The sequence below is a fragment of the Cydia amplana genome, chromosome 1, assembly GCF_948474715.1.
Source record: "Cydia amplana chromosome 1, ilCydAmpl1.1, whole genome shotgun sequence".
NCBI lineage: Eukaryota > Metazoa > Arthropoda > Insecta > Lepidoptera > Tortricidae > Cydia > Cydia amplana.
The window spans coordinates 24,573,657-24,601,434 of NC_086069.1; the positions used below are offsets into that span (position 1 = coordinate 24,573,657).

General features: G+C 38.4%; 1 protein-coding gene across 1 annotated transcript in view; it reads right to left on the reverse strand.

The window, feature by feature from the left end:
• LOC134654533 (DNA-binding protein D-ETS-6-like) overlaps positions 1 to 27,100 on the reverse strand; it is a 30,502-nt gene extending 3,402 nt beyond the window's left edge. The window contains exons 1-4 of the mRNA XM_063509983.1: positions 26,841 to 27,100; positions 23,496 to 23,638; positions 22,794 to 22,967; positions 22,101 to 22,170 (exon numbers count right to left, since the gene is read on the reverse strand). Coding sequence (XP_063366053.1) covers positions 22,101 to 22,170; positions 22,794 to 22,967; positions 23,496 to 23,638; positions 26,841 to 26,940 — 487 coding nt within the window. The 5' untranslated portion in view covers positions 26,941 to 27,100. The remainder of the gene's footprint in view (positions 1 to 22,100; positions 22,171 to 22,793; positions 22,968 to 23,495; positions 23,639 to 26,840) is intronic.
• Positions 27,101 to 27,778: the final 678 nt, after the last annotated feature.

Consider the following 27,778-nt stretch of genomic DNA (forward strand, 5'->3'; position numbering starts at 1 on the left):
GTTCAACATAGACACACGCTGTTTTGGTCATTCGACACGTCTTGATGAGCACTTGGGAGAGCAGTACCCAAGATAGAGCTGATGCTGAACCCTCACAGTACCTACTGGAACTTAGGTTTGATGCAACATAGACACACGCTGTTTTGGTCATTCGACACGTCTTGATGAGGACTTGGGAGGGCAGTACCCAAGATAGAGCTGATTCTGAACCCTCGCAGTACCTAGTGGAACTCAGGTTTGGTGCAACATAGACACACACTGTTTTGGTCATTCGACACGTTTTGATGAGCACTTGGGAGAGCAGTATCCAAGATAAAGCTGATGCTGAACCCTCGCAGTACCTACTGGAACTCAGGTTTGATGCAATATAGACACACGCTGTTTTGGTCATTCGACACGTCTTGATGAGCACTTGGGAGAGCAGTACCCAAGATAGAGCTGATGCTGAACCCTCGCAGTACAAGTGGAATAGACTTGGTGCATCATAGGTATACGCTGTTTTGGTCATCCAACACGTCCTGGGAGAGCAGTAGGTCCGGGTCATAGTCCAAGTCCGGGTCCGAGTCCGGGCCCAAGTCTGGGTCCGGGTCCCAGCCCCAGTCCCAGTCCAAGTCGAAATCGAAATCGCCAAACGTGTACTATGCGTCGTTGAAGAGTTCTGTTCTGATCATCATCAGCAGTTCCACTTCATCAAATGCGACAGTTTTTAATGAAAATGCTTGATTTTCTGATGAAAATCCAAAAGTCTCTATACGCATACCTTTAATATTTGAGGAGTTCCCTCGATTCCTCATGGATCTCATCATCAGAACTCGAGCTTGACAAAAATGTGGCTTACAAACTTAACTTGTTTAACAAACATAACAAAGAGGACAAATCGCCAAACGTGAACTATGCGTCGTTGAAGAGTTCCGTTCTGATCTTCATCAGCAGTTCCACTTCATCAAATGTCACTTTTTTGAATGTATATGCTTGATTTGTAAATAAAATATGTATGCCTTTAAGATTTGAGGAGTTCCCTCGATTCTTCATGGATCTCATTATCAGAACTGACCTCTCTCTCTCGCCCGTCATCTCATCACACAATAAAAAAAATTGAGCATGTTTTCACCTTTTTACAAAACATTTTAATATGTCTAAAACTAAAAACCCTCATAAGGTACCTTTTCCCATGGGACGTCACAAATCTACTTAATCACTGTTTGAGTATATGTAACGTGGATTTAAAATAGTTATCGTTCACCTGTCATATGGCAAGTGAATGACGCTTCATTCACCTGGTATTGCATCATTCACCTGACTTTTTTGGACAGGTTAACGAGACGTAAGACAAAAGTACACAAATTTGAATAATATGCAGCTTTAACAGACAGGATAGTTTTTATTCCTAAATTAACACACAAAAGCGATATAACCGCTATACAATTATATAGTTACAAGTATTAGTTGTGGTATCAGTGACATTAACCTGCCGCAAAATCTCATCCACCTGGCAGTTTTAGCCAGGTGGACGATATGCAGGTGATGGGGAAAATGGCAGTTATATCGCGAATACACAAAATGTATTAGCTTGATGACCTCCATACTTAGGCATATAAAACTAAACTATTGATTACGTTACATATCTTAATAGTAATGCGATAGGATACCCAATTAGCAAGATATCCTCGCCAGGATAAAGAGTACTTATTCATTACAAACTCCAATTTCCGATACTTTGTCGTTTGTGTTTTAATTGCGGAGCACAATAACCACGTCTTCGTCCTACCAGGTGATAGCTGATGACTGACGGCTTCGGCTCGTGCGGAGTGATACGGGAAAGGTGCGGTGGGGGTTATACAATCGTCGTGAACGTGACGCGACAGGTGAATGTCAAGAATTGCCTTGGACAAACTTTGAAGCCGAATAACTTAAAATATAACCATAATATTGTTATGCGACAGTAATACTTTAAAAGTTAAGGATATATGTTAATAAAATACAGCAATGACGTTAAATTAAGTCAATAATTTGTGTGGTTTTCATAGCTCGGAACATCAGTACCTCGCGTTGGGACACGACAGGTTAGCGGATAAACGTAGTTACAATATATTTTTTTGTAATCAATATTTATTAAATCTTTTTCAAAGTATTAGGCCTCTGTGTAAAAAGTCTCTCTAAATATGTGTTAAAATTGTATATATAAAAATTATACATAATGAAAAAAAAGTTCTAACATAAACCTATTGACAGGTGGCGGTGCCAACTTTTTGAGAAACGACCTACTAGATCCATTCTAGATACGTTATAGTTTAGATTTCAACTAGTTCTCTTTTGCAGCGCAATTCGGGCAACCAATGTCACTTTTACGTTAGATAGAGTTAGATATCTATTAAATGTGAATTGGATCTCTAAGTCATATCTTGTGGAAATCGTTCAAGAGTATCTCCAGAATCGCGCAAATGTAAAATTTGACAGGTTAGATCTTAAACATATCGTTATCGTATCTTGGTGATGTCTAAAAGATATCTAATAGATGTCTATTTCAAAATCCGAATCGGGCTTAGGGCTATTCGTCGGTATTCATTGCCTGTGTTAAACTTTTGCCTGAGTATAATAAGGACCCAGCCAAATTTTTTGTCATCGCTCATCTTTTTGCATTTTTTCGATAGCCATTTATTCTGCTCTATACAACATAACCGAGGTTTGATCATCATCATTACACACATATGAAAGGTTAACGTAATCATGTGATATTAAAAACAAGAAGAAGTTCGATTGTAACAAAGGGAGTTGAAAAGAGGTATTACAAGTTTGTTTAGCTTACGAGCTTGCTTAAAACGGCTTCAATGTTTTTAAGAACTAGGTCGCAAAACACAGCTAGATTAGGTAGGTAGGCCACTCTTTCGAACTGTATGCACAAAAACGGTTTGTAAAACAGTAGTTATTTACTGTCTGTATTAGGTAGGTACTTAATAGTATTCGACAGCGATGGATTGCCGTGCTGGAGCCAAACAATTCGACATTTAGGCGCCACAGAGAAAATTGTGATAAAATTATGCATTAAGTACACAACGTCGAGTATGTCACGATATTAGCTCGGGAACTTTCTACCTCAACATTTGACCAGGCTTATAATGTTAAACAGTGAAATATTTCAGGTTCAGTAGGACCTACCATGGTAGAGGTGGTGTAAGCGGCGGTCGCCGGCGCTAAGCCACAGCATGGTGCCACCATCACAAGAGTAGGACAATGTTGTTTAACCGTCACAAACACAATGTCTTTGAAAACACTCTCACACACACTTTCAAATCACTCTATTGACGATTACAAGAACTTAACCGTTATTTTCACAGGGAACACGATATGAGCAATAAAATCTTAAAATAGGTAGGTACCTATTTTAGTTTGGTGGTTTAGTATAAATATTAAAGCAAATTAAATTTAAGTTTTATTATCAATATGCTTGACTTAACATTTGATTACAGGGATACAGGGTTTTGATGATTTAGTTAGTAGGTACTATTATAAAATACCGTTAGCAAACAAAAACTGAATAAAAAAAAATATTTCCTTAAATTAGAATTGAATTTTCCGACCGGATGTGCACACGGCGGGGCCGGAAGCCGCGAAGTGACGGAAACGGAAACGGAAGCGCCGCCCCCGCCCGCCCATAAGCCAGATAAAGAAGCCCACTCGTGTGCTAATGAGACCATTAAAACGCGGTTGTGGATGTGGGTACGACGAAGTGCCTTCGCGAAAAACTGGCAACTTAACTGGTGAAACGTGCACTGTTAGGAGTAAGACCAAGGTGTCTGCAACGATTTTGACAGCACACGCTTTGCAAGTTTTATTTATACGTCATAATTTCATAGAAGTTTGACGTTTGAAACTACACTTGCACTGCGCGTGCTATCAAAATCGTTGCAGACTTATCTCGGTCTGACTCTAGTTAGCTGTCTTTCGCGCAGGCGTCTTGTTCGCACGCGACAACGGCAGCTAACTAATATCGGTTTGATGTTAGTGCACATTCGAATTGGCTTGATTGACACTGAAAGTTCAATCGGACAACTTTAGCCGACTAATAATACACCGTGTAGAGCTAACAAGATTAAAACTGTCGGCCCAATTCGAACTTTAAGATATGTCAGTTAATAGATCTAGAAAAGATATGGATTAGATATGTCAGTGTCAAAAGTGACGTTTTTGTTTGAAGAAATGTGACATTTGACACTGACATATCTAATCCATATCTTTTCTAGATCTATTGACGTATCTTAAAGTTCGAATTGGGCCGTGGTGATCGCTACTGCAATATTTACACATTAAATATCTACTAAATATTCAAACCAAAAACAGAAATAAAGTATTAGACGCATTAAATAAATAAAGTTGCAATGAATAATGCATGCGACAGCAGTAAGTAGTGGTAATCCCACTAATCCCGTAGATCCCGGGGTCCCGGTGTGCAGAAATCCCGCGTTATTTGATGGCGTCCCGGAGTGCGCCTTACTCAATCTTCATCACAAGTATGGAAAACACAAATTATGTAATCAATTCAACCGCGGAGAGATGGTGGTATCCTGCGTTGGATCTTTAAAAGCGAAATTGCGGCTCTTCTTATCTACTTAATTACTTTTGAGAGTACAAGTCAACATAAATTATTTACATTTAATAATGATTGCCTAAGTGATCAAATATATTTAGCACCTATGTTATCAATATCATATGCGAGACTAAGGATGTGTTGCGATATACTTTGGCTGCCAATATGACGTTGATTGCACAGGCCACGTCATCATGAAATATACGTAGGTACAGTCAAGTGTAAAAATATGCGTGCACACATCACAGTCAAAAACATGTCTCATAGCTCTTATGTCAGCGAATTAAGAACTGTGGGTACCTGTGGGACATGTTTTTGAGTAAGTTATATGCACCCATATTTTTACATTTGACTGTAGGTAGGTACTACATATTGAACTCCAAACATCCATTAACATCCGCTCTTAAGCGTAGCCAGGAAAACTGAACTGGTGTGTGTTATGACTGTAGGTAATAACAATGAAGCATCAAGGACCAGATCAGATTTATGAACTCCGAATGGCGCTCCCATGCGTCAGCATCACATCGGCATGCATTATGCATGCGGGGGCAATATCGGGGCTTCGCTGTCGGGGTCCCGGCCCCGGGGCTCAGAGGTCGCGTAATCTGTGGCCCGGGGGCGACAACTGTAGACACGGCGATTGTCTTTTGTTTGTTGCGTTGCGTTAGTGGTATTTCGGAATTGAATTAATGACGTTATATAAAAATAGCAAGATTTGTTTGTCGAAAATGTATGCCTTCGTTTGATGATTAAAAATTGTAATTTAAATGATGAGTAAATAATTGTTTAAGTTATCTTTCCTGAACAAAAATAGTAGTTTATGCAACAGTGATATAATAAGGGTTCTTAAAATTCAAGGGTCGAAGTTACAAAACGAGACGTAGTCGAGTTTTGTAAAAAAAGATCCGAGAATTTTAAGAACCAATTATGAGCTGTTGCATACATTACTTTTTCTATGACAGCTGCAGCAAAAAAAAAAAAAAAAGAGAGAGTTATTATTAAAAAAAAGAGTTATTATTAAAAAAAAAGAGTTATTATTTAAAAAAAAATTGAGTTATTATTAAAAAAAAAAGAGTTATTATTGTAAATGAAAACATACCTCTTTCAATCAAGATGATCGGAACTTGTATCTTAAAAAAAAATAAAGCAGTTGTATTATACTCATAAGATGACTGCTAGCAGTCATCTTATGAGCCTATAGACAAAGCATTCAAATGACATTGCTTTAGATATCACTGTCAGTCATTTAATTGCCACATTTAAGTGCTGGAGTAGAAAAACTATTTAAGGACACTTTACAAACTAACTAACTAACCTATAAAAGATTCAATTTATCTAAAATACCTAAGTATTTAAATATACACTAGTCATGCTATTACAACATTTTTATAGCATTTAATTTTAGGGACATTATTACTTATAATTTTTAAAGTTTAGGAGTAAAGGATTACGTGTATGAGTTATTTGATTAAAAATCTACCCGACCTGGAAATTTCTTTCGGGAACTTATGAAATTACTCATAAAGTTAAGTCATTAGGTACTCATTAAATAACATACTTATTCGGGTTACGAACATTATGACTCATTTGACCTGACGAAAGACCTCGATGCCCGTATAAATAAATTACAAACAGCTCAATTGCTGGATTCTGTATAATCGGCGATATATCACATACGTGACCGAACCGAAAAAAAGACTATAATTGAGCTGGGGTTTTTATTAAAGTAGATAAGCAGACAGACAGAAACATGGCGGCCCACGCTTCCGAGAAAATCTTTAGAACCGATTTGGCAACGGCGGCGCGAGTCACGAGAGAAAGCGGATAAGGTTAAATTGTGTTAAAACAATGTTATAACTTGAGAACTTACTTTAACATAAGAACAATTACTTAATTAAATTCGCGAGAAGATGTACGTGAAAGGAGTAAACAATATTCTTATTATACTTGCACACTTACGAGATGAAAATTATGGGGTGGCCATGAGCGCTGTCCGGTGGGCTACAACGTACGAGTATAGTGGCCTCATCTTGTTTTCTCTACATTTTTAATAGGTAAATACTCAGCAGTCAACCTTAGTTGTCAAGCGGACCTCAGGCTTCCATGAGCCGCGGCAAAATGCCGGGATAACGCGAGGAATAAGAAGACTCAGCAGTCAACCTAGAACTGGATAACCCAGCGCAGTAGAAGTTGCTTGAGACATGCTCTACAGCAGTGTTTTTCAAAGTGTGGGTCGCGACCCTCAGGGGGGTCGCGGCACTTGTCCAAGGGGGTCGCGAAGTTCAGCTTTGAGAGAAACTTATGGAAAGCAATTTCATTTTTTAAATTTAAAAATAATCCAATCCTTTAAAATTTCAATTTAAGGTTTAAAGGTCGTTAATGTACATATTAATAAAACAAACCATTATTAGATAGGTAAACTGTATTTTAAGAGGTACTAAAAGGAGACTATCCCCCAAACCTAAAAAAGGTCATTATGGACACTTGCATATTGCCCAGTTTGACATATTATGGTTGCCAAACGTGGACCTTCACAGGAAAAATTCGAAACAAAATCACAACATGTCAACATGCAATGGAGAGGAGCATGTTAAAACTCAGAAAGATACAAAAAGTCAGAAACGAGGAAATAAGAAAGAGAACGAAAATTATAGATGCGCTAAAACAAGCCCTACAACTTAAGTGGAAATGGGCTGGCCATTTATCCCGATACTTGGACGGAAGGTGGACCTTAAGAGTAATAAAATGGCCAGGACCAAGGGAAAAAGAGGCCAAGGAAAACCACAAAAACGATGGGCAGACGACATCATACAGATAGCTGGAAAGAACTGGGGGCCGATTTTTGAATTTCGACCACTCGATTTCGTGTATTTCGTTAATTAATATCTTCACTACTAGGCATTTAAATTCTACTAATAGAATTGAAATCGAGTGGTCAATACCAATAGATTCCAAATTTCGATCACTAGTATTTAAAAAATTAGCATTTCGCCGTTTTCCACCGATTTTCGAGTGACGAAATCGAGCGATCGAAATTCAAAAATCGGCCCCCTGGATGGAAACAGCAAAAAATAGAGAGAAATGGAAGGGTACTGAGGAGGCTGTCACCCAGCAGGGATCAGTGCAATCAAAAGTGCAACCAATTTAATAAAAAACAAATTATATCAAAGCACTGAGCAAATAAAGCTATAATAAAAAAAAACTGTATTTTAAAAGTAAAGGTTTAACTGTATTCAGTGTGAAGAATGAGCTTGTTTCATTCTGACTCTTAATTTGTCAAACCGCGGTTCCTGCCGCGACACGCAGACGATTAAATCATTTTCCAAATTCAATCTATTTATTCCTTTTTTTGGTTTTGATATCGACCATTGATGAAAACGTCAGCTCGCATAAATATGAAGTAGCAAATGGAATCAAAACTTTAAGGACTTTTTTTGCTATATGGGGATATTCAGTCAAAACGCATAATTATGTAACCGAGTGAATGATAGAAAGGTGCGTTCCAAACACTGGTCTGTGGTTCCAAATTTGTTATAGGTACTAGATAGAAAAACGTAGAAACGGGGTTTGGGGGTCGCGAAAACATTTTAGTGGTCATAAAGGGCCGTGACACCATAAAGTTTGAAAAACACTGCTCTACAGAATCGACAGTGACCTCAATTTAATTTGTAATATTACCTACTAATCTAAATATCCGTCAAGAATAATTGCCCGCTCCATCTTATCTTTCAAGCCATATCTTACGGTAAGCAGGCGGGGCAGGCGCCAGGCGGGGCTTGTGACCACGCGGCCCGCCCACCGGGCCCTCCTCCGACCCACCGAGAGCCCACTCTAGCCCCGGCTCTCGACACTCGAGAACCTCTGACATCGGAGGATTATCGTGGTACCAGGGAACATTGATACACAGCCGTATAAAACGGACACTGCTGTGATTTACCTACCGGAGCATTCCATAAAATTGTGTAACCGACGTAACTATTGTCATTGTCACGTAGGTACAAAACGCGAATTTTCTCAAGATTTGCAGGCACAGTAGGTTTTCCTTCACAATGGATGTGTAAGATGCTCAGTATACTCGTAATAATAATAATAATAAGCAGCTTGCTCTTCTATACGGCCTTGTGGACCGCGAAGTACCGTACTACAAGTATTCACCTGCGCAAGTTCTCGAGAATGGTCGTGCCACGCTCTATTGGGATCGATCTATTATCACTGACAGGACTATTGTAGCCAATAAGCCTGACATTGTGATAATAGATCGAGCGCAACGCCGGGCCGTGCTCGTTGACATCACCATCCCCCATGATGAGAATCTCGTGAAAGCCGAGAAGGACAAGTCCAGTAAGTACCTAGACTTGGCTCACGAGATAACCGCCATGTGGGATGTTGATTCGACGATCATTGTCCCGATAGTCGTTTCAGCGAACGGTCTAATAGCGAAGAGTCTCGACCAACATCTTGAGAGACTCTCGCTAGGTGGTTGGATCAAGGGTCAGATGCAGAAGGCGGTGATCTTGGACACGGCGCGGATAGTCCGCCGGTTCCTCTCTCTGCAGCCCTGACCACCGGCAGCTTGGGCCTTGCCCCGCTGCTGGCGGCACCCTAGGTTAGGTTTTTTATAATATGTTTATAAGTATTTTGTATTGTTTTTGTAAGTGTTTTTGTATTTTATTTTTATATCCATATTATAAAATAACCTAACTTAAGACCAAAAATAAATAAAGAGAATAATAATAAAATCATTTATTTCAGGCAAAGCCCATAAAAGTGTTAGTGTATATTTACAATAATATATTATTAATTATTTATAACAATAATAATATTTGTAATAATCATCGACTTGAAACGTTGAAAAATGTAAGAAAAATACATACTTACAAAATAAAATGCGTTTGTATGTACGTGGAATGCCCCAACTAAATTTCAAATGTCTAGCTATCACGGTTCGTGAGATACAGCCTGGTGACAGACGGACGGACGGACGGACGGACGGACAGCAGAGTCTTAGTAATAGGGTCCCGTTTTTACCCTTTGGGTACGGAACCCTAAAAAGTAGTCGTTAGGTTATTCGTTTGAATTGGATTACAAACCGACCTACATCAGCAATCCGCTTTTGCATGATTTAAAATGTCCGTTTCAAAATATAAATCAGTTGACCTTATAAGTCATTACAGGTCTACTTACACTAGGATATAAGTAACTATTATGTAACCCCTGTAATACATCGTAACACAGCTACATAATATCCTCTTCTGTAATTGACTTCGCAGGTTAGTCATTCATCAATGAATCATAAGACTAAACTGTGCATCAGTTCAGTTTATTTGGACATCTCTCATGGTCATGGTAACCAAATGTTTCTTCGTAGGCATAGGCTCGGAAATAGTTGCATTTGGGGTTTCCCGGAGTGCAGTAGGCCGTTAAGCTCTCCTGGAGAATGATTAGGTACTTTTTTATCGTTAGGTATGTTCCAAAAGATTATCAAATATCAAATAAATCGACAGGTATAGAGGAATGGAGAAAAGGCATAATTTTGTCTGAAGACGGCCGCTGTAAAAGCTACCATAGACAATAATTTTATAACATTAATTAAAGCATAAGCATAACACGATTGACGACAAAACTTCATTTATTTCAAAGCTTTATGAATTTTATTATTTACATTATTACTAACTGGCTACTTGATGAGAATATAGTCTAACGAGCGCGGAGCTCATTCGTTATATATGGGGACTCCTTGACAATAAACCTTAAAATAATAAAAGTAGAGAAAAATATAAACATCAAATTTATCAGAACAGGAACGCGCTAAAGGAACCAGATGCGAGATCCGCACCTCCACAAGGTATTCAGTGGCGGATTTGCAGTCTTTGCCACCCTAGGCTCAGACCCTGTAGCCGCCCCTTTCTCAGTATCAGCACCCATCATACTAACTGCATTTAGGTCAGGCAACGAAAAGGTATAGAGGGAAATGCTTGGACACATTTTTTACTAAGTAACTTTGTTTGGACTCGTTAGGAGGTGAAAATATCAAAAGTCGCCGGCCGTAGCCCTTGAGCGGGGGTGGGGGGTTTGATTTAAAGGTCCCATTTTTCGGTTTTTCGCTTATAATATCTTAGAAACTATGCGTCCTTGTGACATGATCATTATACAAAATGAAAGCTGATTAAATTTGCTACAAGTTTTATACAGTCGAGTTTTTCGATAGGTATCTTGTTTAGTTTTTGAGAAAGCCGCTCTTGAATGTCTATAATTTTGCATTAAATTTCCATCAATAATATTCACAGTGCTCACGAGGAAAGGAACCCGAAAGATTTTAACAGTGTAGCAGATCTGCGAAATTGACTCCACAATCGCGTTCGCGGCTTCGTGCACGAGTGTGGAGGGCCCTATACAAGCCCCCCTTCAGACTATTGCGCGTGAATCGCGGCTCGACTTCGCGGAGCGAATATATCGCGACGTTGACGTATGACTCCACAGTCGCAAAGTTCTCGGTGATTTCGCAGTTTAGTTCGCGCCAAGATGGCTGAAAAGCATCAGCTGATCGACTTAACTGTAATTTATCTACGGCAATGATTGCTGATGCTTATGATATCGAAAAACTGTACTAAATAAAACTTGTAGCAAATTTAATCAGCTTTCATTTTGTACAATGATCAGTCGTTAGAACGCATAGTTTCCGAGATAAGTATAAGCGAAAAACCGAAAAATGGGAACTTCAAATCTCCCTCTTTCCCCGGCTCATTAGCTACGGCCAGGGACTTTTGATATGTTCACCTCCTAAGTAGTTCAAACAAAATTACGAAGTCAAAAATTGTGTTCCAAGCATTTCTCTCTATATCTTTTTTTGAGAATTCGTTGCCTATATATGAATAATTTTGTGTTATTTCTTGTTATCATCAGCGATTTTTTGCCACAATTTGCCGCCCCTAATATCTCGCCGCCCTAGGCTCGAGCCTACTGTGCCTTATGGGAAATCCGCCACTGAAGGTATTGCTGCATCACTGTCGAAAACCCGAGGCCAGCCGTGTTTAGTCATACAGTCATTACATTAACAAGTCATAGGCTGACAAATAGCCTAATTTATCACGAAGGTTTTTTTGCTAGACATCGCTTCTATGAATGCAGGGTCCAGTAATGTGGCGAAAGAACCCGTGAGAGAATACTTACACAAGTATAATGATATTAGTGACTAATCTAACTGCTTCTATCAATTGGTCACAATGGTCACTATACTCACTATAAGTAACAAATGTTACAGGTGATTCACATTATGTCAAATTATGTCTTAATCTTGTGCCTATTTTTTTCCTTCTTTTTCTTTCTCTTTTTTCTTATTGTACGTGTAGCATATTTGTTCTAATATCTTTCAGTATTGCATTAACCAATATATATTTTATGCCGACTTTACTTAAACGCTGTAACACAACACATCAAAAAAAAACACGCAATATTTTATCCACAGAGTTAACGTCCAATAAAAAATGTTATATGTAGGTATCACGAATATTTACTATTTATTTATTGCACTTTACTTATCTATTTATTTATTACTTTATTTTATTGTTTTTTTTTTCATTATGTGTAGTTTATATTAAGTCACTTCCTCAGGCCTTGGCAGAATAAACAGCGTTGCAATTTTGCCTCGTTTGCAAATTGTTACAATATGCTGAGTCAAAGCCTTTTCCTTAGGTACTGCACACATTGCTGGACTCAAGTGTAATTTATTTTTTCTGTCTGTGTGTATATAATTTCTCTCTGCTGTCTTTGCATTGTTATTATTGTTATTCTTTTCTTTTTCTTTGTTTTTCATCTTTTTGTCCTATGTATGTGTGCTTTATCGAATAAATGACTTTCTATACTTACTATCTACTCAGATTACTTGAAGTACAAAAATTAAATGCGAGCATAATTCTGAAGTTTTCGTGTTAATTTATTATTGCCTATATAAACCAGGATGTGATCCGTTTTTATGATGAGGGTGACATTCTCTACAATCTTAACCTGACTTTGAAAGGGGAGATGCTGTTACAGAAACTTTGTCTAAGCTTTGATCCTGAAAACAGTATGTTATCCAACCGAGTATCGCAACCGTGAGAACCTGAGAAGTCCGCATTCCGCTATGATTCAGAGGAGAAAGCCTGGAATCCGGTCCCCATCCATCCTAACCGGACACCAGCTACGTATGACACCCACCAGTTACGGGGGTCAAGGCAAGTTGGCCTTATGCCGAGAACGTCCAGTGAGGCTGTATACCCAATTTAGACAAGCTAGGCAGGATAGAATGGATCCAAGTAGAATGGTTGGAAGAACAGGTCCAATTCACTTGTCGAAGAATCTTAAATATGCAATGTGGTGGTCTTGTTTTAGACTTATTGATTTAATGACTTCTCATCCATTAATTATTTTGCGGACATTGTAATGTATGGGGGCGTGATGTCAAACATAGTGGTGATGAATAAGGGTAGGTACCTACCTATTCATTCCGAAATAAAAATAATCATATCAACTCAATTAAATCACATTGGAACCAAAATAATCTAAAATTTGTCTATTTTGTCTATTCGAGATTAGCTTAGTCGTTGAAAAATATAAAGATTGTCGCCTATGCCAGATTCTGGTGCTCTTATTATAGTCATTTCCAAAAAAAGTAGGTACCTACCAATGGAACTTTTGGTTTTATTTTATACTGCCATTTAAAATTAATTAGTGTAGCGACCTTTGTGTAACGCTCAGAAAAATGTCTAAAGACAATTACAACCTGATGCTCGTGCATAATGAATAAAGAACCGTTTAATAAAGTGTTTTGGCGCCTCGATAAATATGTTTGGTGTTCCTGGAAAAGCCACCCGCGTCGGCGCCACTGATCGCGCCAAATCGACGCCTGCGCACCATATACATATTCACTAAACGACTTATATTGTACTTATCTCAATATAATCTCATTTATATATACTTAAAAATATGTATATATAATGAAGGCCAGACTTAATTATTTATAGTGTTTTACTAGCTGAAAAAGGATATTCGCCAGGTGCGAAGTCGGTGGAGGGGGAAGTGGCGCTGATCGTCACAAACACAGGTAATCTTATGGAATGTCAAAGATAAAGATAAAGATAAAGATATATTTATTTGCAAAAATGTAGTGATAGACATAGGTGGACAATAATTTTGGAGGCGTACATTTCACTTGAAGAAGCATGCAAATTTTTCTTACTAGCTAGGTACTAAAACTAAATATATACAAATTGAAGCTAAGTTTAGTTATACAATAATAACATCATCAAAATACACACACATATCATTACATTTCTACCTTTGATTTACAATATTACCATTATATAAAATTATTTATTCATTTATAAATGTCAAATTTCTACCTACGATTTACAATAAGTATTACCATTAAGTATAAAAAATATTTATTCATTTACAGATGTCAAGTATTCATTAATTTTGTAATAACATTTATCTAAACAAAATTTATACAATTTGAATTTAAATTCAGGCATGTCTGAGTTCCGTATTTCTATGGGTAAATGATTAAATATTTTTATTGACATACATAGAACGTTATTTGCAAAGAAAGCTGACTTTGAGTGGTAAGGATAACATAGGTCGCTGCCGTTTCGAGATTGATAAGCGGTGGTAGATGTCTTATTTTTAAATAAACCTATATTGTATTTGACAAATAGACCTATTTCATATATATATAATGATGGTAGCGTCATCACTTTCAACTCATGGAAAAGAGGTCGACAGGGTTCTGTATGATGCATGCCACATATAGCCCGTATACATTTCTTTTGTAGAAGAAATACTTTTTGCATATTACTGCAGTTACCCCAAAGTATTAGGCCATAACGCAAATTTGACATTACATGTCCATTGAATGCTAATAGGGCAGTTTTTTGTGAAGAGATTTGAGAGAGCCTTCGCAGGGCAAATATGAACCTATTCAATTTATCTATGAGCATTTCAGTATGGTCTTTCCAATTTGTGTGGCAATCTAAAAGAATACCCAAGAAGCGAATTGATGACACACATTCTATTGCATGACCATCATAATTTATATTAACATTCCTAGGCCTCCCTTGTGGTGCATAAAATTCCATAAATTGTGTCTTAAGGAGGTTGACTTTCAAATTATTATTTACGAGCCACAGGTTTACATCCTCAAAGACTTGGTTGATGGCATTTTCATAATTTATGGTGTCTTGCTCCTGTACTACTATCGAGCAGTCGTCGGCAAAAAGCGTCATCTTATGATTAGTAATAGATGGCAAGTCGCAATAATGTCCGCCATTAGTACTAGCGGCAGCCGCCTGAACTAATTTTACTCCATAAGATTTAACGTAGAAAGTCTGCCAAAATGAGGGCAGCACCAGTCGTGCACCTAGCGAATATGTATTTGAGAGACGGGAAGCCCGAATGCACTATGTGTAAGCTTTGGCTGATGTCTGAATGCAAGAAAAACATCGGTTTTGATACTTATGTTATGATGACACTAGGATGCTCCGCAGAATAAAAAGGCGTTACAGTGTAGTTACAACCTTTTTTATGAGGATGTAAAGTGGCACATTACAATAACAGCCGTCGCCAATGGTGCGTCGGCGACACATCGGCGACATGAAACGGACGCCTCCGCAACAACAAGCTTCGCCGCCAATCTTGTTTAATCTGGGAGGTCCAGCCTCGACCAATAATTTTATTTAGTTTGCCTGCTTATTATGAGATAAATCGTTTCCGATCGCGCTTTGGCGGAACGGGGAGGAAAATTTGAGAACTGCTGAGTTTAGCACGAATTGATCGAATTACATTTCTTAGAATGAAACACATAATAAGTACAGATACCTATAGCACCTTGGCAATAAGTACCTACTCAATTGAATAGTGAGTACTTAGCTAAAATTATACAACAGTAGGAGCTGAATTGACAAAAATTCAAGTAGTTTAAAGACAGTTTTAGAATTCAAAAACCTGCAACGGCCAACATTGTATTCTAAACTAGGCCTAGGCTTCTGGAACAGAGGCTATGTGTCGGTTTTATTTAAGATACCTACCATAGAACTGATAATTATTTTACATTAGGTTCTAACCCAATTACCTTTTTAACCTAAAAATTTGTCTCTGTATTTACTTTATAGTTCCGTTTTTTTAGCATTAGAAAGAACTTGAAAGAAGGTAAGCGATTTTGACATGTCTTTTAATTGAAAAACACTTTTTAAAAATCAATAACTATTACTTATGAAAGCAGAAGACTATAAAAGATCGTATTAGATTAATAATTTTTACATTACCGTAACTTATTTTTAAAATGTGTTTTTCAATTAAAAGACACATCAAGATTGTTTACCTTATTTCTAATGCTAAAAAAAACGAACTATAGACAGAATAGTAGTTACAGAGTAACTCGATGACTGGCTTACGAATAGAGATAGTCATGGTAGCCGTTAAAAAAAGGAAACGATATTTAAACGGAAACTAAAAGAGCTACTTATCGAAAAGTCGTACTACACAATAAACGAGTTTCTAAATGATGATACTTTGCTAGAATTTAATTCGTAAGGCAACATAACCTATCAACAATATGATCCCTTTCATCTTTTGTGACCTTATAATGTAAATAATTTTAGTAGAAAATGACATTCAATCCTTGATCCAGTTGCGTATTGACACAAAGCATTAACCATTAGTAGGTACTTATTAACTTTGACATTTAAAAATAAACCTAGATATGTGTTTGTATAATATTAATAACCTTGGTAACCGAAAATGACATTTAATACAGAATTTAATTTCTCGAACATTATTTTAAGTGTTTAGTTAAATTAGATATGCATGCATTATAATTGGTATACTCACTAGAATAAAATACATATACATATATAAGTAGGAAATTGGGTACCTCATAAGTACTAACATTATGCGCCCTACCCGGGTGTCATGTACTGACTACATTCTACTAACATCTTCTGTAATGCACATGACTTTTAATGTTAAATAAATGAAATGAAATGAAATGAAACGAACCAGACAGACATGACAAAAATACTCGCGACAGTAATCGTCTGGTAACTCACCGTCTAACCGTATGATTAAGATTAAACCCCGCCACGTGCGTCGCAGATTAATTTCGAACCGCTATCAACGCTAAGTGTAGAAGGGTTCCATGTCGAAGGGCGTCAAACATTTATTGGCAAACATTTTTTTCCAGATAATGATATGCCATTCGTACCATTTATAAACTTGGTTTGATTATTGTTAACAGAAAAAAACGACTCCACTAGTATTGTATGCCATAATTTACGGCATTCATTAGCAGTTCCGACTCATCAATGCCGTTTCCGAGTGAAAATGCACGAGTATGAACAAAATTTAAAAAAATACAATTAGGTATTTTAGAACATAGGTACGTACCTACCCAAATCACTATCAGTGTGCCTATAATATTTTAAGGATTCCCTTTAAATCTCCGGAAACCTATCGTCAGATTCTGACCCTAAAATGGCACAAACACAAACGTTATTAAAAGTCCTTATGAATTTATATCACTATGGCTAAACTCGACGGTGCAGAGTTACCACTCTTCCCATAAGAAAGAGCTTAAGATCCTAGTCTATTTCGTTATCATACGTTATTTTGTTCCGTACTGGGGGAGGATCCAATAGCAAGTCAATGGTGCTCTGACGACAAGCGTTTCATTTAGAGGGTGATATGATATTTTATTTGGGGGGCGGGGCGGGATTCAAATTGTGATATTTATCAATTTATGGGACTGACTGTTTCCTACATATTTATTAGACAAACTTTAGTGCAATTGCTATTACTTAAATATTTTATACTATTCAAGGTGTTTGTAACATACATATTTATTACCTTGTTCGCTAAGATATATAAGTACAATGACAAACACACAGTTCCATTTATAGTTTTTTTTTTCAAAATATGAAAGTTATGTAAATTTTTTAACCTGAGTATTTTTTTTAATTCATGTAAAATTAGGACAGAAGTACCGCTTATGGCCACTTACTTACACTTACACTTACTTGTATATAAAGCTTTAAAAATTCCGACGTAATACTATTTGAATAAACCAATTTTCTATAACTTGCAAAAACGGTACTTTAAAAAAACATGAGGCTACATCTGGAAGGAGCGCCATCTGTTGGGGAATAGAAGAACTAATGCAGCTTAAGTCAATAATGTTCATTTCAGTAACGATATTTTATTTTATCTCAATAAACTTAATGCGAGAGCAAACAAAACCGCTCACTCCAGTGTCACGTAATCGAGTTTGTAAACAGTATTTAATTTTAGTTAGTTCCGAGAACCCCACGTGGTCGTGGTCGTGGTTGGCGCCAGCCGCTGCCAAAACTGGGTAACTATTACTCACGAGATGAGTTCTAGCTTGAGTCAACGCTCCGGAACCTGACTCACACTTCCGAGAACAGTGTCACTTCCGCGATTGATCTGTAAACTGTATTGGAGCCCTTTGACTCCAGGTGAACTGTCATAGCTACTCGAGACGTAGATCAAGACGTGCCTTATAACCTTGTTGATTAACTCTAACTTTGTCTCGTAAGGCGGTGCAACTGCAGCCTGGATTAAGACAAACAATATATTATGATGAATGTTTTAAATGTTTTAATATGTATAATTAATATCTATCTTCTGACTAGGTATTATGCGGTATCAGAAGTAAGGTATAAGGTCGCAGTCGGTATCAAAACGGTTTATTAACCGAATTCAAAAAGGGCGGAGGACCTACATATTCTACATATGTTAATTAGTCGGGATCTTTGTATTTTTTATGTACCTAACTTTCCCGATTTCATGAAAACGGCGGGATCGATTTAGTTTGTATTGTCTTTACTTTTTTGTAAGTTGGCCCCATTGTTATCAGGCTCTGGTAATGGAAACCTAAAGAAATGGAACTCTTCTAAACCTATAAGTACATTAAATTACGGTGTTTTAATAAAAACTCTCTTAAATTTCCAGCTGTTGATGAATAGTCTATATTCTATAATAAAGTATTTTTTAACTTTTTGGTTTTTTCTTTGTTTAACTTTTTTTTATTAAGTAGCTCAGATAATCTTATTTTTAAACAAAGTCGGTATCAAATTGACCATAAAGCAAGCGGCCAAGCGGCGATCCCGTGACACACGACCCAATAATCTTGTTTTTCCGTGACATGCTCCAAGTTCCGAGCATTCTTGGCAGCACCGTCGTATCCGCCAGAAAACACTAAGAAAATATCTATGTATATAAATTCGGACATTTAAACTACTAATTTGTTCGCATCCAAATAGAAATTCGGCCTTCATATTTCATCTGCCAGATTTTGAAGCGAGTGACCCCTGACACACGCGCTAATAACGATGTTTTCGGCACGCTTCAAGTTCCGCGCATTCTTGGCACCACGTCCGGATCCGGTTGTCCATTTGCCAAAGTTTTTACTCAAAGTGAGCTCTTGTCCAATATTACTTGACCTAGATATTCGTAACAACTATATGCATAATCGGAGATCAGAAATGCTGGTTGTAATGATATCGGTCGGTTGAGATTTTCTGATCGCCCGGCCGGCGTTCCTTAACCAACGCGCTTTATGACCGTGATTCACCCATTAGCCCAGTGATACTTTTTGGCAGATGCAATAAAATCTAAAGTATTGTTATTGCGGGCACGCGAGCAACACGGTGTGATTCAAAGTCCAGGCATTTTATAACGTAATCGGAATAGTTGAGGCGTGATTTTTCTTTCGTAAAGACAAATTTATATCAAAAATCATATAGAACGAAATTTTCTATACAAACATATGTGGCCAATTTGATGAAGTTTGTTATCCAATATTTTCTCAATATTTCTTTTATTCCCCCTTTTATCGCTTGAGTTTTTGGTACCTGAGGGACGGTTGCGCAGAATTGTAACTTGCTTAAATAGAACATAATAAGTAACATATATAAGTTGCGCAACTAAATAATCCGTAAGGAACTTATCTTGATTGTTTTCAATCTCCATGACCCTCGCCCTAAGCATGACCAGGGACAGAGGGCAATAATGAGTCGATGATTCCGTTATAGATTACCTTTTACCCCGTTTTTGGGCCCTTTCTGTCGTTTCTGCATCCCATGGGAACTTGCACTTATCTCTATTCCTTTATTACGAATTAATGCAATCCGTTGAGATGATTACTTTTGTGATACCATTATATGCATGTTCTTCCGTATACCAATAAACCTTTATCTTCTAACCTACCCGGCAAGGGGCCTTATTCGACAAGCGACTGTTGACGTACCTATCGTGTTGAACTCCCGTTGAATCTGAACAATCCTGTGTCAAAATTTGACATTAGCAATTAATCCACAGTTAGGTGACAACCAAACAAAACCATTATAAACCTCAAAGTAGTAATAAAACAAAGTTGATATTTGTTGATTATTGGTTGTACCTCTACCAAATGATATCACTTGATGAACGTGCGATTTATTCAACTATTGAAGAACTGTTGAAATGAAGTGGACGCGAAATCTGACAGTTGTACATGTCGAATAGGGGCCAAGAACCTTTAAATCAATAGTTGTAAACTTGCACTTATAGTACCTATGTAAATTTAATCAATCGAATATGTCAGCTATAGCAGTCGATAAAAGCATCATTATTTACGCCGAGCGTGCACCGTTGATGAGGTCGCATAAGGAAAACGAGCTGCATACAAGATGCGACGCACTATAAGATGCGCTCGCGCCGCCGGAGCAAAAAACAAGCGCATATTCCCACAACTAATCTATTCCCATATCACCGCAGAAGAACTAAAAGCAAGATTATAGGTAATAATATTTTTTCAACGATTAGCCATACCAACTAGGAATATAATATATGACCTGTAATGTAAGACCTGTAAGTACGACTACCTGTAGTGGTCGCTACAAATGTCCTAAAAAAGCTTTACGACTAAAGCGTTTAAGTCCTTCTATTCTATGACCACTAACCATCAAACAAAGGTAGCTGACCATGATATATCGTATTGCAATAGTATTAAGGTCTATCAATATATAGTCACAAATATTTGTGTCTTTCGTAGAGTAGCGGGCAGTGACCGGACTAGCGCGTGAGCAAGGTCGCAGTTTTATAATAAAAGCCAAAAGGACACATGTCACTTAGATTCTTCGGTACATTGTATTATTTTTAAGTTACATATGTTGGCGATGTACCGCCTATGCAACGGGAGAATTGCATTCCTAAGTCTTCCCAATAAAAAGAGGTCACGCATTTTTGCATTAAGGTTTTGGAAGCAACGGGTCCTGGGAATGTAAAAAAAGAATACATTTTTCTTGTAACTGTGTGCTGTACATAATATAGAATTGGAATCGTTTGCTGAAATACCTACCTATACCTACCTTATTTTGTATGAATATTAAGCATTTGATTTTAAATATTTTAATCGAAGAGCAATATTCCATCTTTCCATATAGTACCGACTTTCTCTCAAATATCGATCCCTTTATCCCTTTAAAGAAGTAAAAATTTATAAAATTCATCATTGATTATAGTAGGTACATACATAATACATACGTGTAGCAATGATACATAATCAAACGTTTCTTGGCACATCTATGGATAAAAAATGAGTAACATGGAAATGGAAACCTAAAACAAGGTCAAACTATCTCTTTTTGCCAATAAGATTTCAAGAAAAGCATTCGTCATAAATTGCACAAGTTAACTGGAGATGTTTCAGATGAGTCATGTCACGTATCTCTGAAGATCAGAATCGGAAGTAATTACTTCCGTAATTTTCGTAGAACCGGAACGTCATGCCTGCAAGTACGCTGCGCTGACGCATCGAGGGGAACCCCATGCGCAGCGGCAGCTTCCGACGGCAGATTTGATCCTATAAATTAGGGTTTTGGTCTGAAGAAATACCAAAACCCCCCACGTCGGGGGTCTCAAAAACCCCTCACGTAATTAATGGACGCCCCTTTAGTACCTAACAATTGTATTAAACAAATGACTACATAAATTAAATTAATATGTACCTATTGATTATTCTGTAAAGTAACAAAAGTGTAATTGTTTTTTTTTTACTAATATGACATTTTTTGTTCTGTGATTTACGCGGCAAAATGCCAATATTATAGGACTTTGACGGTATGTATATCATTTTATAATAAGCAATCTACGTTTAGAGAATTTAGCCACAGGCGAGGTAACAAAACACGATCAAAATCGACTTTCATTCACATTTTGTAATAGTTTTTAGTCAAGTAAGTATTGGCCGAGGCCTCCAGCTATTGCTGTTAATCCCACCGCCAATCGAAGGCAAGCGTTCGCCTCACAAGCACCAGTATAGAGAGATCTCCGATTGCGCACAGTTGTTAACTTGTTACAGATCTCGAGGTTTCATGTTTACGCGCTATGAGAATCGTCAGCGCAGGCGCATATGCGCGTAATTACGCTCGTAGCGGTTCCACGAAGCCTGACTCATGAATGGACGGGATGAATAGTGACTCACGGCCATTCATGAGTGCGGCGCCGCGGTCGCTGCCGCTCGCCGGTAGATGGCGCTTTCGTGAGGAATGCATCTGTGGGAATGCGATGCGTATCTTCAACCGTTTGCCGCGTTTTTTTTACGGGTTGGAGCAACAACGGTCTGCCAACATTTTAAACCGATTTTTAATATTTCAAAAAAGGAGGAGGTTCTCAATTCGGTTGTAGGACTTGTAGTGTAGGTAAGTTCTTTTTTATTGAAACCTAAGTACTTAATTAACAGATTTTTTTTAAGTAATAAATTAAAAGTTTAGGTACTTTTAATGTAATAAATTTTACGAATGTTGTACATAATTCTTTTCTTTCTAGTCTAGAGATTGATTCATGTCACAAATCTCAATACCTACCTATGAAAATGTTGACAGTAGTTTTCAAATAGTTTTTTGGATTTAGGTATTGGCAAGGTGCGAAGTCGGTGGAGGGGGAAGTGGCGCTGATCGTCACAAACACAGGTAATCTTATGGAATGTCCGCCATTAGTACTAGCGGCAGCCGCTTGAACTAATTTTACTCCATAAGATTTAACGTAGAAAGTCTGCCAAAATGAGGGCAGCACCAGTCGTGCACCTAGCGAATAGGGTGCTATTGTAAGGTATGGCCAGGACACTGGGCGACTGATGGTGTTCGGGCAGAGGCGGTAGGCCCGCGGCAGCGCACACATATAGCCTATATGTGCTATATGATATAGGGCACTTACTGTAGGGTATAGCGACGGCGCTGGGCGCTTGGTGGTCGGGCAGGGGCGGTGGCGGCGGCAGGCCGGCGGCCGCGCAGCGTGCGTGCTGAAGATGCGCGCGCAGCAGCCGCGCGGACTGCTCGTTGCCGGAGCACACCTGCAAGCATACATAACACACAATTAGTAATCAGCAGAATTTTAAGACATTAATACTAATAACAAACGATTTAAAATTTAAAGCATCATTGGCCTGAATAGGTATTTTTTCAAGTGAGGTAGGTATTTCAAGTCTGCCATTAAAGGGGACTGGAGTCGGGGAGTATGTAAATACTTGCGTGGTGCGCATAAGCTAAAAGCACGTGACGCCCAAATCCGCCCAATACACCCAGCACTGCATGTCATGTCAGTTCGTCCCCTTTTTATTTGATACGTGTAGGTCTGTCTACATTGGTCAAGAGAGAGATAGAAGGAATGAGAGAGAAATCTAACCTGCAGCCATTACTGGTCGGTGAGCTTAAGCAGCGCTGTGCCCGCGTTGATGCCTTCGCGGCGCCCTCACGATGAAAGTGCGCGGACCCCTTATTAGCACCCAGCTCTGCACGTTGCGACGGTCCCCTTTAAAGCGGATCCATATATATCTAGGTTGGTCAAGAGAGAGGTAGAAGGAGTGAGAGAGAGATCAAACCTGCAGCCATTGCTGGTCGGTGAGTTCAAGCAGCGCCGCGCCGGAGTCGGGAAGTAGATGCGTTCTCGGAGCGCTCACGCTGAAAGCGCGCGACGCCCATCGAACCCAGCGTCGCACGTCGCGTCTGTCCCATTTTACCGGATCTGTAAGTAACATAAGGCAATTAATAACTGAAATATATATGACATATTTGAGTACACGAAAAAAGTTAGCAAGACCCCCATACCAGTGCCCTGGGCTGAAATTAAACCAGCGTCTTCAGCTTTCGCGCTACATCGCAGCTTCAGCAACCTAAACCACCTGGGTCACGACAGCATCCGAACAAATTTAGAAACAACACAAAATTAAAGGTAATATTGATATGTGGGTGAATCTCTTAAGCAGGATTACTTCAAGGATGGACTATATCAACTATATGCAACTACTTTGATCAAACGCAGTCTCACCATAGTATCTATATAAATAACCTTCATTTACTTGCATAAAAATTTCATCATCATGCGCAAACTATTGGAATATGGATGCATCATCTTTTATAACAGGGACATAGCTACATATTACATAGTAGAAAAAATAAATTCATTTTCGAATTTAAACTGTTGTGAGACATACTAACCACAACGTGAACGCTGCTCGCACTGTTAGTGCTTGAGAAAGGAGACCTAATAGGCTCTCCGAAACATGTCGCGCGAGTGACTTAAAAGTTAAAACAAGTGCGTCTAAACCGTAAAATTATTCAATAAATTCATTTTTCTTGTAAACAATAATTAAAAGTAATTTATGTCAAAGATGTCGTTTATGGCTTCAACCCGAAAATGATCGATTCCCAGACTGTTCAAGACGAACACTTGATGAACTAAATAAAAGATTCCATCCAAAGTATTATTTTATTAACATATCTATGGTTTTTGGCAACTAAGTGTACCTAATAAACAAAACAATTTGTTGCAGATAGGTAAGTATTTCTTATAAGCAACAAATTCTGGCGTATATTTTATGAAAATACGTATATGTTCCCATCACCAGACCAGACATTATCAGCAGATATGCTGGACAGCCAGCATCAGGTAACCTAACATTGGCCTTGCTATAAATAGGAATAAAAACGTTTGTACTTACAGATGATATGAGCAAGGGGTTGCATGAAAATTGCATTGTGTAGAAAAACTGTGTTTTATCATTTATGGTAAGCTTGATGCAGATGTTGAAATTACTCGTCATTTTGAACACAGGATATAGGGTTTGCAATCCGGATCCGAAATGTATGAAATTATCCGGATCTGGATCCGGATCCGCGGATCTTGCCATACATTTCAGATCCGTCGTGAAGAGCATAGTACCTAGTACAGTCAGCGTCAAATAGATAGTGTGATTGAAGTATCCAAATATCATCGGTACCAGGGATGTTGCGGATGCCGATTTTTTGACATCCGCGGATGCGGATGCGGATGCGGATTTTTAAAGGCTCACATCCGCGGATGCGGATGCGGATGTCAAGATAGTACCATAAAAAACGTCAAATATTACATTTTAGTAACTTTTATTTCAAAAAACCGGCCAAGTGCGAGTCGGACTCGCGTTCCAAGGGTTCCGTACATTAAGTCCCACTCACGCTTGACTGCTTATTTCTAATAGGTTTTTTCGTTAATGACTAAATTACCTAGCAGTCTATTAGCACTTACGCCGATGCTAAGACGTTCCTGTACCGACCTGTTCCACATCCGCATCCGCATTAAATCCGCATCGATTTTATGCGGATGCGGATGCGGATGCGGATGTTGAAAATAATGCGGAAGTTCCGCGGTTGCGGATGCGGATGCGGATATTCGCAACATCCCTGATCGGTACCTACTCAATCTACACATCCTTATTTCTACGGTAACAAAGTGTGTTACGATATAATTATGTAAGTAACTAAGTACATAATATATTAGGCCACTTTGACAGTCACTATTATACCTATATTTTTGACGCTGACTATACAATCAGTGGCAATTAATAGTACATTACGATACAAGTGTGAAAAGTAGGAACTCGTGTCGATTTAAAACACCCCCTTCCGTCAGTTCCGTCGTGTTTCAATTTATCGCCACTCGTTGCTATCCTTTCCTTTTCGCAAGTGTAGGTATTGTACGTTTTACAGTAAATATGGCCCTTTAAATTTTCTACATAGGCTCGTATTGTGGTAATTACCGCACTAGGGCGGTAAATTAGCACAATATGTACTGTAAAATAATTTCGTACCTACTTTTATTCTTCAATAAGCAGTTTTTTTATAATATTTTTAATTACATGTATCTGTTAATATTATTTATAGGTGTTTACTCCCTTGTGTTTACTTTATTAGTGTAGAAGTGGAGACACTACGGGTTTAGTTTGTTAATGGTAAAGCTGCGCTCTGCGCTGAGCGTTAGGCCTAAATGCGCCGGCGCCGTTTGGGTTACTTTATTTCAACAAATGTGATAGTTGCGAATCTCAATATATTATTTTACATTGTAACGTAATTTGGGTACTTTTAATTCGGTAATTTGGAGTACTAGTTTAATTAATACTAGGTATGTACCTAGTTAAAAGCCAGATATTGCAGGGAGGGTTTAATGTTGAACGTTGGACGTCTGAAGAAAAGGTCAACAAAATACATTCGTCATAGACTACTCGAAAATTATGCATTTCATGTACCTAAATAGGTAATTGTTTTTTATCTTCTTGCATACTTACACTAAATATTTTACTAATACGAAAGGCGTTGCAAAAGAAGATCAGCTATAAATGCTATAATGTTAGATCTTTTGATAGATACCTACCTAAATTAATACATTTGTTATTTTTAAAGTTAATACTTACTAAGAACAGAATAGCTTGTCACCTAATTCATGTAATTATGAGTACCTAATCTTAATCTATTGCAATTATTAATTTCATTGATTTGACCTAGCTACTACCTATCTTCCGCCGGTCCTTCACCGTGCTTTACTTACTGAACAGTGAACACATATACAATCCGAGTTTCATTTAGACCGATGCACTAAAACACTGGTCAAAACCATCATCACACATCACTAAATCCTTAATAGAACGCACCAGATGCCTTCACGATAGCTGTTTTATGTTGTTGAATCCTTGGATCATGAACCTTTTATCACAAATCTGATACTCTTAAAGAGTTTCCGAACGCTTCAGATGAACCCACCACCACCGCTCCCCTACTGGGCACAAGTCACGCATTTAAACGAGAGGGAGTACAAAATCGACCGGACACCACTAAAATCTTATTGGAACACCAATAACACCATTATCATCATGTATGGTCATAAATTTTCGCAAGGGTTGAAGAGCGCGCCATACCAGAAGGCACCAGCACCTCGTCGTCGTCATGCGCCGGCGAGGAGGGATGCTCAGGGCTCTCGGGCAGCAAGGGCGCCTGCCCAGGCGCAGGGGGCTCCATGCAAGCATCGCGGGGCGCCAGGGTGCTGTCGCCGCGGATGGTAGCCGAGGACTAGACGCGCGGCCGCTACGCGCCGCTTTATGTATAGCGTAAAGCGTAACGTTGACGCGTCATCGTCGTGACGTATGCGCACGCTGGTGCATTCGCGATACGGTTAAATTGTAAGGCCCACTTGCACCATTCCACTAACCCGGGGTTAACCGGTTAAACTTGGAGTTACCATGGTTACCAGTACAATTTGACACTTGGTAAACGGTTTAACATTTTAACCCCGGGTTAGTGGGATGGTGCAAGTGGGCCTTAGCGAATTTTACTGCAATAGTAGGCAACACGTATCTGATCATTCTGATCTGGGATTGAAGGAGTTGACAACTTTCCATCAGGCGAGCCGCATGCGTGTTTGCACCAACATGATCAAAAAAATAGGTATTATAACATAGGGTCTACATGCCTTTATATATTTCCCTGCCTATATTTTATTGGGTTATTATTATTATCGTATGGCTTTATTGAAAAATAAAATCAAAAATTGGGTTATGCAATAAAAAGTATTGTATCTTCTACCTATCTTCTATTATTCTCGTAAGATATGAACCAAATTCAAGTTTTAACCAAACAGCGAACTTTTTGCCTGGCACGCTGCCGACAGAACCAGTGTGCGTCGTGTGAGGAAAACGTTTTCTTGGAACTATTGTATCTACAGTCCGTCTGCGCGAGCGCACCGCGAGCTTACACTGCGCGCCAAAAAAAAAACTTTGACATATACGGGACAAGCATTATCTACATTTTGGAGACACTTACTACTTGTATAATATCATAGTATAGTACTTAGTAGGTA